General features: G+C 43.4%; 1 protein-coding gene across 1 annotated transcript in view; it reads right to left on the bottom strand.

Annotated features, from left to right (window-relative positions):
* Window positions 1-10,698, bottom strand: part of Capn8 (calpain 8) — a 65,064-nt gene extending 54,366 nt beyond the window's left edge. Inside the window, exons 1-2 of the mRNA XM_048356821.1 lie at window positions 10,460-10,698; window positions 6,187-6,256 (exon numbers count right to left, since the gene is read on the bottom strand). Coding sequence (XP_048212778.1) covers window positions 6,187-6,256; window positions 10,460-10,696 — 307 coding nt within the window. The 5' untranslated portion in view covers window positions 10,697-10,698. The remainder of the gene's footprint in view (window positions 1-6,186; window positions 6,257-10,459) is intronic.
* Window positions 10,699-12,880: the final 2,182 nt, after the last annotated feature.

The raw sequence follows: 12,880 nt of genomic DNA, 5'->3' as shown, positions 1-12,880 counted from the left end.
CCCAAACATGCTGACATGAAGAAAAGTCAGCTCAGATGCAAAATGCAAGAGCACCTTTAGGAGAACTATTATGAGCAGAAAACAAGGCATTTTTAGGCTAGGAAAATATCCTGAATGTGATGTGTAAGAGCAGAAAGAACGCAAGGAGAAAGGAAAGAACATTTTTGAAGGAGTGGTAGAGGCAACTCTAGTTATCAGGGAAACTACAGAGAAAATAATATCAGCCAGTAGCCAATGCAGGTATGCTGAAGGTGCATCCACTAATGATTTCCTTTATGAGCTGAGCAGACACAGTTGTGTAGGCCTGTAATCCCAGCAATCAGGAGACTGGGTAGACACATCTCAAGTTTGAGGTCAGCCTGGGCTATGGAGTAAAAGTCTGCCTCCAAAAGAATTTTTTTCTTCTATGAATTCATGCTCATATTGAACATATACCAAGTATGATTGCAGGCCCCAAGGATCCAACAGAAGAAAAAATTCTTTGAGTGCACATTTTAGTGAGAAATACAATAAATAAATGTATGTGCCACTGGTGATAAATGCCATGAAGAAAGTAAAGTAGAAGCCAGGCACTAGTGGCTCACTCCTGTAATCTTAGCTTCTCAGGATGCTGAGATCTGAGGATTGAGGTTCAAACCAGCCCAGGCAGGAAAGTCCATGAGACTCTTACCACCAATTAACCACCAAAAATCTGGTAGGGACAAGGCCTAGGCCCTGAATTTAAGCCTTAGTCCCCCTCCCTGACCCCCATCCCCCACACACATACACAAAATCAGACACCCTGTGGAATTCGATTTGTAGAAACAAACTTAGGGCTGCGAAGTGAGACAGAACTCAGAACAGTCCCCTGTTCTGGGGCTACCACCTCTTCCTGAGGTTAATGGGATGGCTCCCTGCAGACCCAGAGACTCACGTGTGCCTTCTCTTACAAACTAAGGAATAGGTGGGCTCTTCTGCAATTTGAACACGTAAAATTGAATAGGAGCCCACTGACAAAAATCCCCTTCTGCAAAAGAAACATCTGCCCAGCAGATAGACAACAGCTTGATGTGCTTACAGGGCAGAACTCTTCACTTTCCACGTGCTGGCTCCCTGGGACAGTTCAGGATCTGATCTCAAAATAGTGCTTCTGAATGGATAAGATTTTAAAATAAGACTATAAAAAAATAAATCAAATGAGACTTATTTTTAAAGGCCTTTAAAAGTTGTCATAAATACTTGTGGTTCTTCACTAATACAAAAGATTTGGGAGAAAGGTCCAATAAAGATACATACTGATGAGATAGTAGTGAGCAGAAGTCATGTTTTGTTTTGTTTTCTGCCAGTCCTGGGGCTTGAACTCAGGGCCTGAGCACTGTCCCTGGCTTCTTTTTGCTCAAGGATAGCACTCTACCACTTGAGCCACAGTGCCACTTTCAGCTTTTTCTATATATGTGGTGCTGAGGGATCGAACCCAGGGCTTCATGTATATGAGGCGAGCACTTTACCACTAGGCCATATTCCCAGCCCCCAGAAGTCGTGTTTTGTAATGACTGTTTTGTGATATGAAGGTAATATAATTTCACTGCTTATATTTGTACCAGAAAGAAACAAGTTAGTGAGGGTTAGTGGAACTAACAATGTAGAATTCTTTCATGCTCTTAACATACTGCTCAATAGGCAAATCCTCTTGTAACACACTGTATTCAATTCACACGAAAGCTTATAGGTTGTAGAGAGTGCCTTGGATCAGAGTAGAAAGGACAAAGGTAATTGCAGAACAGAACTTGAGAGCACCAAGTGCTCTCAAAAGAGAAGAGAGAGACAAGAGATGGGGGGGGGGGCACTGAAGAGAGGAAAATACCCCAGCAAATCAAACTTTCCCCACGTCACAATGAAGCCCACTGGGTCACACAGAGCTGCATATATGTGTTCCCTGCCTCCCAGAAGTCTGACCCCGTACTCTCCAGAATCGATGAGCCGATTTGGCCCTTTATGTTCTCTGGGGCTTCCCTGATTGCTTATTAAAAGTAAGCATCCAGTTCTAGTGAATTGATTTACTTCACTCCAGTCCTTGAAGGATGCTACAGATCAAAAGGTATCTGGAAAAGCACTCTTAAGGATGCTGACATTACTCCCAATTACTGAGCATGTGCACCAGGCCCTGTTCCAGGAGTCCGGGCCCTGCTCCATAGGGGAGTGCCGGCTTATGGAGGAAAATCAATGTGAGGGATGCATACAAGAAGGCAATGAATTTAGGTCAGTGCTATTGGTTCTTTGTCTTTAGGGATATGTGAACTAGTCTAGTCACTCTCTTTTCAAAACAGGAATACAGAGTCTAAAACACTATTTGATAAATATAACAAAAGATGGAAAAGCATCAGTTCCACAGAGGTGAAGAGAAAAATGAGGCCAATAGAAAAAAATGAGTGAGAAGAGGTAAGATAAATACATGTAAGCACAGACACACTGAGCATAAGACTGAGAGGGAAAACCAGAGAAGGCAGGACAGAGGAGAAATCTCTTTACTTACCAAGTCCTTCAAAGTAGAACACAGCCCCCTTAAGGAAAATAAACCATGCAAAGGGCTGCCCTGGGGGTTTAACTCACTGATAGAGCACCTGCCTACCATGCAGGAGTCCCCAGGTTTGATACTCTAATGAGAGGAAGAAAAGAAAGACAAAGAGGAAGGGAAGGAGTGAGGAAGGGAGACAGGGAGAGAGGGAGGAAGGGAGGGAGAGAGGGAGGGAGGGAGGCCATCCAATAGATAAAAAACTTGGATAAACATTATAGTGTGTGATTCTGAAAATAATCTAATTTCTATCTGCATTCATCAAACCTCACTTACCAGAGACCAAGTCTTCTACTTTTGTAGAAGACATGTGACCTTGGGACCCACTGACACCTAAAGGCATTTCAAGTTCTGTTGCATTTTCGCAACCATAGATACAAATGATACCACATCTTAGTATTTCCCTGCCTGCAGATGAGCAAAGGTAAGAACTGGAGTCTGGTGGCAGATAGACTTCACAGTTACTGCTGAGCTTCAAGACACAGGCCAGCTCTTAGAATGCCAGTAGGGACCATAGGATCTAGTGAGCAGTTACGTAAGGGCTTCTCTCTGTGCCTTTCTCCACAGCTGCCATTAAGGGTCCATTTAGGGTCTATTTCTAGAACAATTGTCCATTATTGAGGGTCAGTAAGCATCTTGAAACACCTTTGTATTCCTCCTCAGCAGTGTCAGCATGCTGGGAACAGAGCAATGCGGACAAGTGGTTTGTCTGCATGACACTTAGTAAGTAGTTCAGGTTATATTTACTCTAGATGCCTAATGCAGCCTGCTTATCAAGAGTAGAACTCATAAGCAAGAAAGAAAAACACAAGCAGCCCCTGATTTAGGATCTACTCAAGCATCTTAATAATTATATATAAGGCAGAGAGTGTAGGCCCATAGATCAAAGTGCACAAGAGGCCTGAAGCATGGCTCACAGAGTAAAGGGTTTTCCCATCAGTTCTACCTTAAGTACCAACACCTAAAGAAAAGTATACCAAACCTGGTGTGGTAACACATGCTGTAATCCCAGCACTCAGGAGGCTGAGACAGGAGGATCTTGAGCGCCAGACTAGTTTGGCCAACCTAGTCCTTTTCTTTTTTTGGTCTCAACCAAACCAAACAAAGCAAAAAGAACAAAGGTCTTTATAGATAGATATGGAAAGATATTTGCTAAAATGAAACAATAGCAAATAGTGGTGCAAACAATACTTCTAGTATGCTACTTCAATGTAAGAAAGGGATATAAATTAGAATATATGCATCTATTTACATTAATTTACATAAAGAAGCACTGGAGGAATGGTTGAAAAGCAGTTACAAGGCAGTTACAATGAAGCAGATGGAGACCAGAAGGAGACAGGTGAGAAGTATATTTTTTCACTAGGTACATTTCAGTTGTTTTAATTTTCATACTCTAAATAATAAAATAATAATGTAGAACTCTGTGGAAAAATGACATCATTTACCTTCTTCATTATATAGCTCATTGCTAAAAATAATAATAAAATTAAATTTAAAACCTGGAGTAGCCACCGTGAAGCTGAGGTGAACTTTGAAAAGCCAACAAAGTATAAACCAACCATTAATGCAAGCCCTACCCTAATTCAACAATTGCTGCTTGTTGAGGCCCCTTGTTCTTCCAGAACCCCCTCCTCATCTCTGTATAAGGCACGCCTTGTTCAGGACCAGCCGTGGCTCAGATCTCACAGGTCACGCAGATAGTGGCCACTCAGCCATGTCTTCTCCCTGCTCCCCAGGACTGAGTTGTGAGCACTCCCTACTTCTCTGCCTGCTGAGGTTTGATCTGCTGAACTTGGCTCAGACTCTGTCCAAGCACCAGGTCCTTCTCAGAGAGTCAACAGCCCAATTCTGCTCCACTCAGTTTTCTACCATAGTGGTGGCTGCCTCACTGGCTTGGATGTGAGGGGGATTCTGAGAATTAGGCTCATTTCCTGCTCTTCTGGCCTTGGTTTCCATCCACCATGCACACTCTCCATGATAACACTCCTCTGCCCCGCCCCTTCTGGGGCGCCCTCAGATCTCTTCCGTTTAAAACTATCCAAAGGACAATCCCTCCCTGTCAATCAATGAAAAAGCACTTATTAAAAGCCTTCCCAAAGTTACATCTCTCCAAGTAGATATTACAAGCAGACATTCGAAGTTGTGTCTCCCTGAGACATGTGCTAAATGAGGTGAACTGTTTAACTTAAAGTGAAAAGGCACTGCACACTCACCCAGAACAGGAAAGGTCAGAATTCTACCGCTCTGTGAGCCCTTAGAGCTTGGGAGATGAAGGCCGTGGCTTATGGGGGGCAGGTCACACACCCCAAATTGTTCTCTGTGATTTGCAGCCATACTCCGTGAGCTTTGACTAGGGGAACATTTGCTATACTCTCTGTGAGACAGAACACTGGAAGTACTTAAAATACTACTTTCAGAGTCATAATGGCTTTCAACAGGCTGAAGAGAAAAGGGTTTTGGGGGGCTGGAAAAGGAGGAAAGAGAAGGAAGGGACACTTCCTAAGAAAGAAAAGGTTACGGGGTGAGCATGAGTGCTGAGATTTCTATTTGTTGGTGGCTTTTTGCCAGTTAAATTCCATTTATTCCTTCCCTTCATCTCCAGCCCTATTTTTAAAAATATTTTTATTAGTATCTATTAATTGTACAAGAGGAGTTTCATTGTGACAATTCCATGGGTGCATACAAAGTACCATGATCAAACAAACTTACCCCCTCTGTCACTTTCCCGTATCTCTCCTCTCCCCTTCTTAAAACAATTGCAACCGATTTTATTGTTCTAGTTACATGCACGTTAAGGACTTCAACCATGCAGTGGTAAGTAAACAGCAATGGAAGCCCATCAAATTCAACTCAGGGTCATGTTGTCCAATAAAATGCAAAGAACTGCTCAACTCTGTATAGAAACTCTCACCTGTGAGATAGTTAAGAGATCAGCAAAGTCAATTTGACATCAAGGATGTCACATTTGTGACAATTGAGTCTTATACTTATCAAAATGAAATTATTTCCTAAGCTCAATTCTACCTGACTTGAAAAAGAATATGATAGCTTGAGAAATAATGAGGGGTTTTTTCCTCTCCTGTTTTTGTGAGCTCATTTTTTGTACTGAGGGTTAAATTCAGGGCCTCATACTTGCTAAGTATATGCTCTACCACTAAGATATATCCTTAGTCCCCTTCTGGATTCCAGGATCCTAGCTCTGTGAAAGAACGTTTGACTACAAAACTCACATTTTTATTTTCTTACTAATTATAGCTTTCTACTCTGACCATCTACAATTACATAGACACAGTCACTTCATAGGTACCTATGTCTGCTTAAGGACAACTGTGAAAAAGACCACACATCATAGTTTATAGTGATCTGCTCTGTGTATCTAGTCCTGGCTTCTTGCTCTAACATGAAAGAGTCTGAATAAGCTGGCAGAAAAATCTCTGTTGAAGGAGAACCAGAAGTTGGTTGAAGTATTCAGCTCCATAGTGACCGATACAGCCTCAAAAACCACAGTCTTACATGGCCAAACCACCTGTGGAATTTAGCTAGTCAAGGCTAACATCTTAATCTGATGTTGCTCATTACACATTCTCACCTGTCCTCTGCCAGAACAAATAAGACTCACCCCAGTTACTCACCTAGACCACCCTGACGGATGTCTGTGCGTGTGGCTCCACCAATGATAAACTGAGGGTTTGGACACAATTCCTGAAAGTAATATAGGACAAAACAAAAATCATGAGATGCCCCAGTGATAACAGAGGCTGTCTGGGTGAAGAATATCAGAGGCATGGAATTCAGAGCAGGAAAAAGAAAACAATGCTGGGAGGTAAGTTTATCACAAATGCATTTTATTGCAGAGACCCCAATGTGGGTCCCTGAAGCCCAGAGACTGGCCAGAATCGCACAACTAGAACTCCCCAGAGCAGGAACTGGAGCCCAGAGCCCCTGCTGTGACCAGTATTTTTATTACTCTGTGGGTGTGGAAAGATGGTAGGGTGTGGGGGATATAGGAGAAAGGCAAAGGCTGAGATAATAATACAATGAAATATGATTCAGACAACACCCCTATTTACACAGAGAGATGATTAGAGTAATGTTCATCAAAATGCTACGCACCCTGTGGACACTCATTAAATACTTGATTAAGGAATAATGATCCCATTGCTGATGAGATCATGGAGGTGTCAGGAAGCAGAGAACTCATCTCTGAGAGCCACGTGTCTGACCTGCACTTCCTCCACTCACCTGCCTCCAACTGGGCATCTGCCCACAGGCAAGGTCACACCCCAGACTCTGTGCAGGAACAAGATGCTTTAGGCTCTGTGTGTGTGTGTGTGTGTGTGTGTGTGTGTGTGTGTGTGTGTGTGTGTTTTACTGGGATTTGAACTCAGGGCTTTATACTTGCTAGGCAAGGGCTTTACCAGTTGAGCCATGCTCCAGCCCTTACCTCATTCTTTCTTTGTCTACCCAACAAGGGTTTACTAACTCTCCATTCCACACCTGGTACTGCTGGGAGAGAGGAACAACAAGGAAGGAAAGAAAGAAAGAAAGAAAGAAAGAAAGAAAGAAGAAAGAAAGAAAGAAAGAAAGAAAGAAAGAAAGAAAGAAGAAGAAAGAAAGAAAGAAAGAAAGAAAGAAAGAAAGAAAGAGAGAGAGAAAGAGAGAAAGAAAGAAAGAAAGAAAGAGAGAGAAAGAGACAAAGAGAGAAAGAGAGAGAGAAAGAGAGAGAGAAAGAGAGAAAGAGAGAGAGAAAGAGAGAAAGAAAGAGAAAGAAAGAGAGAAAGAGAGAAAGAAAGAAAGAAAGAAAGAAAGAGAAAGAAAGAGAGAAAGAAAGAAAGAAAGAAAGAAAAGAGAGAGAAAGAGAAAAAGAGAGAAAGAAAGAAAGAAAGGAAGGAAGGAAGGAAGGAAGGAAGGAAGGAGAGAGGAAGGAAGGAAAGGAAATGAAAAGGAAAGGAAGAAAGGAGGGAGGGAGGGAAGAAAGAGAGAGAAATTCTCTAGAATTTCCACTTCAGCTACTGCTCACCATCACCAGCAGGTGCTGGTAAGGGATCTTTATGGCGCTTCAGTAGTCAGGGAGAGACAAGTAAAGACTTATATCCAAAGAGGAGTTTTAGTTAGTTTAGAACTTCCATTCTTCTGCATCCTTTTTTTTTTTTTTTTGCCAGTCCTGGGGCTTGAACTCAGGGCCTGAGCACTGTCCCTGGCTTCTTTTTGCTCAAGGTTAGCACTCTACCACTTGAGTCACAGTGCCACTTCCAGCTTTTTCTGCTTATGTGGCACTGAGTAACTGAACCCGGGGCTTCATGCATGCTAGGCAAGCACTCTACCACTAAGCCACATTCCCTGCATCCTTTTCTTAACTTCCCAGTTATTCATCCTTTCCACATGCCTCTCATCTTCAGTCTTTATTGTGCATCTGGCATGGCCTCACTCCTATCTCTCTGTATTTCTCCTGAGGATCAATAAGCTGCTTAATTAAAAAGAAAGAAAGTACACCTTAGACCGAGAAGAATATCACTGAGGAGGCTGCACCAAGCCCTCTAGCACATTACTCACATCTTCAGAACAGGGTTGGGTACTGACGCAGCGTGGTGGGGGGAAGGGGGGAGCAAGGAAATGAGGAAGCTGAGTTGCAGGTGCTAAGAGCATTTCCAGATCTACACAGCCAGGCACCGACTGTGATAGGACTACAGCTCTGGGCCAATACAAGTGGACAGAAACTGTCTTCAGATTTTGAATCACAAATAAAGCTCATCTTGAGAACCCAGGTTTGACCTCGACCCTTCTGTTTTGCAACTTGAAGAATAAATAGAAACAATTATGCCATTCCTGCGTATACATCGAAGAGAATGAACGCCATCTCCTAAGTGAGATACTGAGCTCTGACAGTACAGCACTATTTTTTTTTTTTTTTTTTTTTTTTTTTTTTTTTTTTTTTTTTGGCCAGTCGTGGGCCTTGGACTCAGGGCCTGAGCACTGTCCCTGGCTTCTTCCCACTCAAGGCTAGCACTCTGCCACTTGAGCCACAGCGCCTCTTCTGGCCGTTTTCTGTATACGTGGTGCTGGGGAATCGAACCTAGGGCCTCGTGTATCCGAGGCAGGCACTCTTGCCACTAGGCTACATCCCCAGCCCCAGTACAGCACTATTTATAATAGCAAAGTTACGGAATCAGCCTAAGTGCCAATCAACGGGTAGATGAAGAAAATGTGGCATAGATGCATCGTGACACCCTATCCAGCCATAAAGTATGAAAATCTGTCCTTTGCAGGAAAATGTATTACTAAATAAACCAGACTTAGAAAGCCAATGATAGCAAGTTTTCTCTCATATATGGAATCTAGAGGTGAGAAAAAAAGACTATTTGAGTACAGAAGAGGAAAATAAGGTGACAGGAAAAAATAAGAGAGAATAGTGCAATGCATGTATAGCAAAGACACAATGAAATCCATTATTTTGTACAGCTAATATACACTAATAAAAATAAGCAGAGTAACAGGTGCCCATGGCTCATGCCTATAATCATAATGACTCAAGAGGCTGAGATCTGAGGATCAGTGTTTGAAGACATAAGAGTCTTATCTCCAATTAACCACCAAAAAGCTGGAAGTAGAGCTGTGGCTGAAGTGGAGTATCAGTCTTAAGGGAAAAAGCTAAAGACAGTACTTAGGCTCTAAGTTTAAGCCCCAGGACACACATACTCTCTCTCTCTCTCTCTCTCTTTCACACACACATGCGCGCTCACACACATACACACACACACACACACACACACACACACCAGTTAAGAAGTTGATGGTAAATTTTGTATTTTCTATATTTTACCACAATTTTTGAATACATACATACAAGCAGTGAAGGCATTTGTAATGCCTATTCTCCATCTGTTGGTCGGGCCCTGAGAAGCTTCGTGGTGAGAAAAATCAAAGTATTTAGGAATGGGTTCACTTTCTCAGGATCTGAGGCACATCCCCAGCAGAGACAGAACCAGAATGCTTGCTGACTCGGGAGTCTATTTAACATTCTGCAAGACTAGAGGGGACAAGGCTGTGTCCTGTAGTGAGTCTTTGTGGAACACCAGCGTGAGTGTGGCTGAAAGCAACCCTGAGATCATGGGGCATGGAGAGGTTAAGTTTTGACACACATTTATTTAACAGGCAGTTGAAAACTCCAACAAGGAATCATTCAGTTCCATGTTAATCAGCTTTCCATGCCTTAACCTCTGAATGTTATTACCCCTGTTGACAGGCACAAATCAGCCCGTAGTCTAAAATTACCTATCTAGGCAGTGAGACCATGTAAAGACAGGGATGAAGCAGAGGGAATAATGTGGTGAGGTTATAAGCTCTGTGAATGTCAAAGGAAGTAAAGAAAATAGCCAAATGTTAACTGATACCTAAATTAGATCATGCAATGACCCACCAGCCTTGATGGAACACGGACCCCCCTATGACCTTAAGCAATCTTACACTTTTCAGCAAAGATGTTAGCATAGCTTACCCAGGGCTGACGGTGACCAGCATTGATTTGTTGCTGTGTATAATTGCCTGGCCCTATGCAATGATAACTACCATGAATTCTGTGCCTCTGATATGCTGGCCATGACACCCTGGGATTTGTCTCTAGTTCTCACACTAACTAAAAAATACTATCAGCAGTAGCACTTTCCAGATGAGAAAACTGAGGCTCACAGAGATTAAGCTACTGCCTAAGGCTACTTCATCAGAACCAGTATTCATATGAAACTTGCCCCATTTCAAAGCATTGCATAGTCTTTGTCTAAAAATAGAAAGCAAAGGGAGAAGAGGCTGAAATATAGGATCCAGAAATACAACCCACCACCAAGATTTCTTCAACGTCTTCCTTAACTCCATCCTGTGTGATAGCCAGCCATAAGCCCACCTCCTTACCGTGGGTCGCTTCCAGACAATGCCTTGAGTTTGGAGGGAGCCTGGTCCCAGATCCTTGTAGCCCAAGGCTGATGGACATGCGGGGAATTCTGGGTCTTTAAATAGGACCCCTGAGTCCAAGCACTGTTTCTTCAACGCTTCAAAATCCTGGCTCAGGTATTTCACAGCTTTCTGGTGGGAGCCAAGGCCTTCAGCAGCTGCTCGCTGCTTGGATAGCCTAGCCGCCAGGGCTGCCATGGCTGTGGGCTCTGTGGGGTGACTAGGAAGGCAGAACTGCTCCGAACTCTGCCACTTGTCCCACTGGGAGGGGAGCTGGGAGGCAGCATGAGGCAGGTGGAACAGGTAAACATTTTGCCTGAGGCCTTCTTCAGAGGAAAGTGAGTCAGCCAGGACCACATATGTACTCAGGGAGTAAATGAGTTTGCCACACCTTCTGCTGCTTTTCGCAGTCTGTACCCTGGGAACCTTCTAGTGTCTGTCCTAGGCTATTAGCCTAAGAAATTCATTAGGACCTAGGTCATGCCCTCCCTCTTCAAAGCCTACTCAGGCTGCAATTGGGTCCTTGGCTGAGATGAGATCTCTTGGTGAGGCTAAAATTCACCAAGAAACTAGAGAAGTCATCCTGAGCAAAGGGGAGGAACAGTGGCTACAGAGGTCTCTCTTTCTGCTAGAAAACTTGAGCTCCATATTTTCTAGAAGGGCAAAAAAAACATCAGAGAAGAGCGATTCATGAAGTAGATTTGTAGTAAGCCCAATTAGAGGTTGTTCTACTCATGAATGAAGGTTTGGCCTCTGACTGAGTTTCTATCCTGGCTCCACCAGTAATTAGCTCTGCCACCTTGAGCAAGTTATTTAACCTCTTTTCTCCCCTCTTAATTTCCTCATCTGTACAATGGCAGATAATCAGAGAACTGACCTTATGTGGTCATTTGGAAGAATGATGAGGTTGTAGATGGGATTTGCATGAAAATCTTTCAGTAGATGTCAGAGAGCATCATTCCTCAGAGCCAGAACCAAAAAAAAAAAAAGAGCTAGAAGCCTGGAAGTCTTGGTTCTTGCTTCAGAAGTGAATTTCAGGCTGTGTTACCTTAGATACATGACTGTCTCTGGGCTCCAATCTCCTATGCTTGTCTACCTGAAGAATGTAGATGGTGTTAATGACTTGAACACTGGTGGGTGTGGTGACTGGAAAAGGAATCCCCAAAGATTCCAGGTCCTAATCTTTAGAACTTGCAAATATTACCTTATTTGAGAAAAGATTGTTTGCTAATATAATGAAATGAAGGAACTTGACGTGGGGAGATTATCATGGCCCTAAGGAAGCACAAATGTGCTCATAAGAAGGTGGCAGAGGGGCTGGGAATATGGCCTAGTGGCAAGCGTGCTTGCCCCATATACATGAAGCCCTGGGTTCAATTCCCCAGCACTACATATACAGAAAATGGCCACAAGCGGCGCTGTGACTCAAGTGGCAGAGTGCTAGCCTTGAGCAAAAAGAAGCCAGGGACAGTGCTCAGGCCCTGAGTCCAAGGCCCGGGACTGGCAGAAAAAAAAAAAAAAGAAGAAGAAGGTGGCAGAGGCCTGGCACTGGTGGCTCACACCTATAAATCTTAGGTGAGATCAGAGAATCACATTTCAGAGTGAGCCCAGGCAGACAAATCCAAGAAACTCTTCTTTTCAACTTGTTACAGCAGCCATATAGTTTGCATAATAAGGTTTGCATAGTAGTCCCTTCCCCCACTCGCTTAAAATGCTAACTCCTTCCTAGACCCAACCACTGCTCTCATCCCCAAAACACAGATTTCCAATTCTGGAGCTCTGAGATGAGACCTGGAGCCTGGAGTTTTTAAACCATTATCCCATAGATGATGTGTATATAGGAGTCAAAAAACCACACTCTGGAGGCCATAGACCAGCTAGCTAACTTTCAAGGCCTAAGCCAGTAGCAGTCAGTGTACTCAGCACTTAGTTCAGTGGTAAGTCTGGGTCAGTAGAAATTGGGGGTCTTCTCTTCAGGTACAAGAGGGGGAAGTGTGGTTACCTAGAGTTCATCAAAAATACAAAATCAGGGCTGGGAATATGCCCTAGTGGCAAGAGTGCTTGTCTCGTATACATGAAGCCCTGGGTTCGACTCCCCAGCACCACATATATAAAAACGGCCAGAAGTGGCACTGTGGCTCAAGTGGCAGAGTGCTAGTCTTGAGCAAAAAGAAGACAGGGATAGTGCTCAGTCCCTGAGTCCAAGGCCCAGGACTGGCAAAAAACAAAAACAAAAGCAAAAACAAAAACAAAAAATACAAAATCAGAATGACCTTCAGAGGCTCAAGCTAGTATATGAAGGGCTTGGTACAGCCCCTACTCCTTGGAAATTCCTCTTTATTCCTTCAATGTCCCTTTTCCCTCTATCAGACATCTGCCTGC

The sequence above is a fragment of the Perognathus longimembris genome, chromosome 11 (assembly GCF_023159225.1).
Source record: "Perognathus longimembris pacificus isolate PPM17 chromosome 11, ASM2315922v1, whole genome shotgun sequence".
Classification (NCBI taxonomy): Eukaryota; Metazoa; Chordata; class Mammalia; order Rodentia; family Heteromyidae; genus Perognathus; species Perognathus longimembris.
This window is presented reverse-complemented; position numbering and strand designations above follow the sequence as displayed.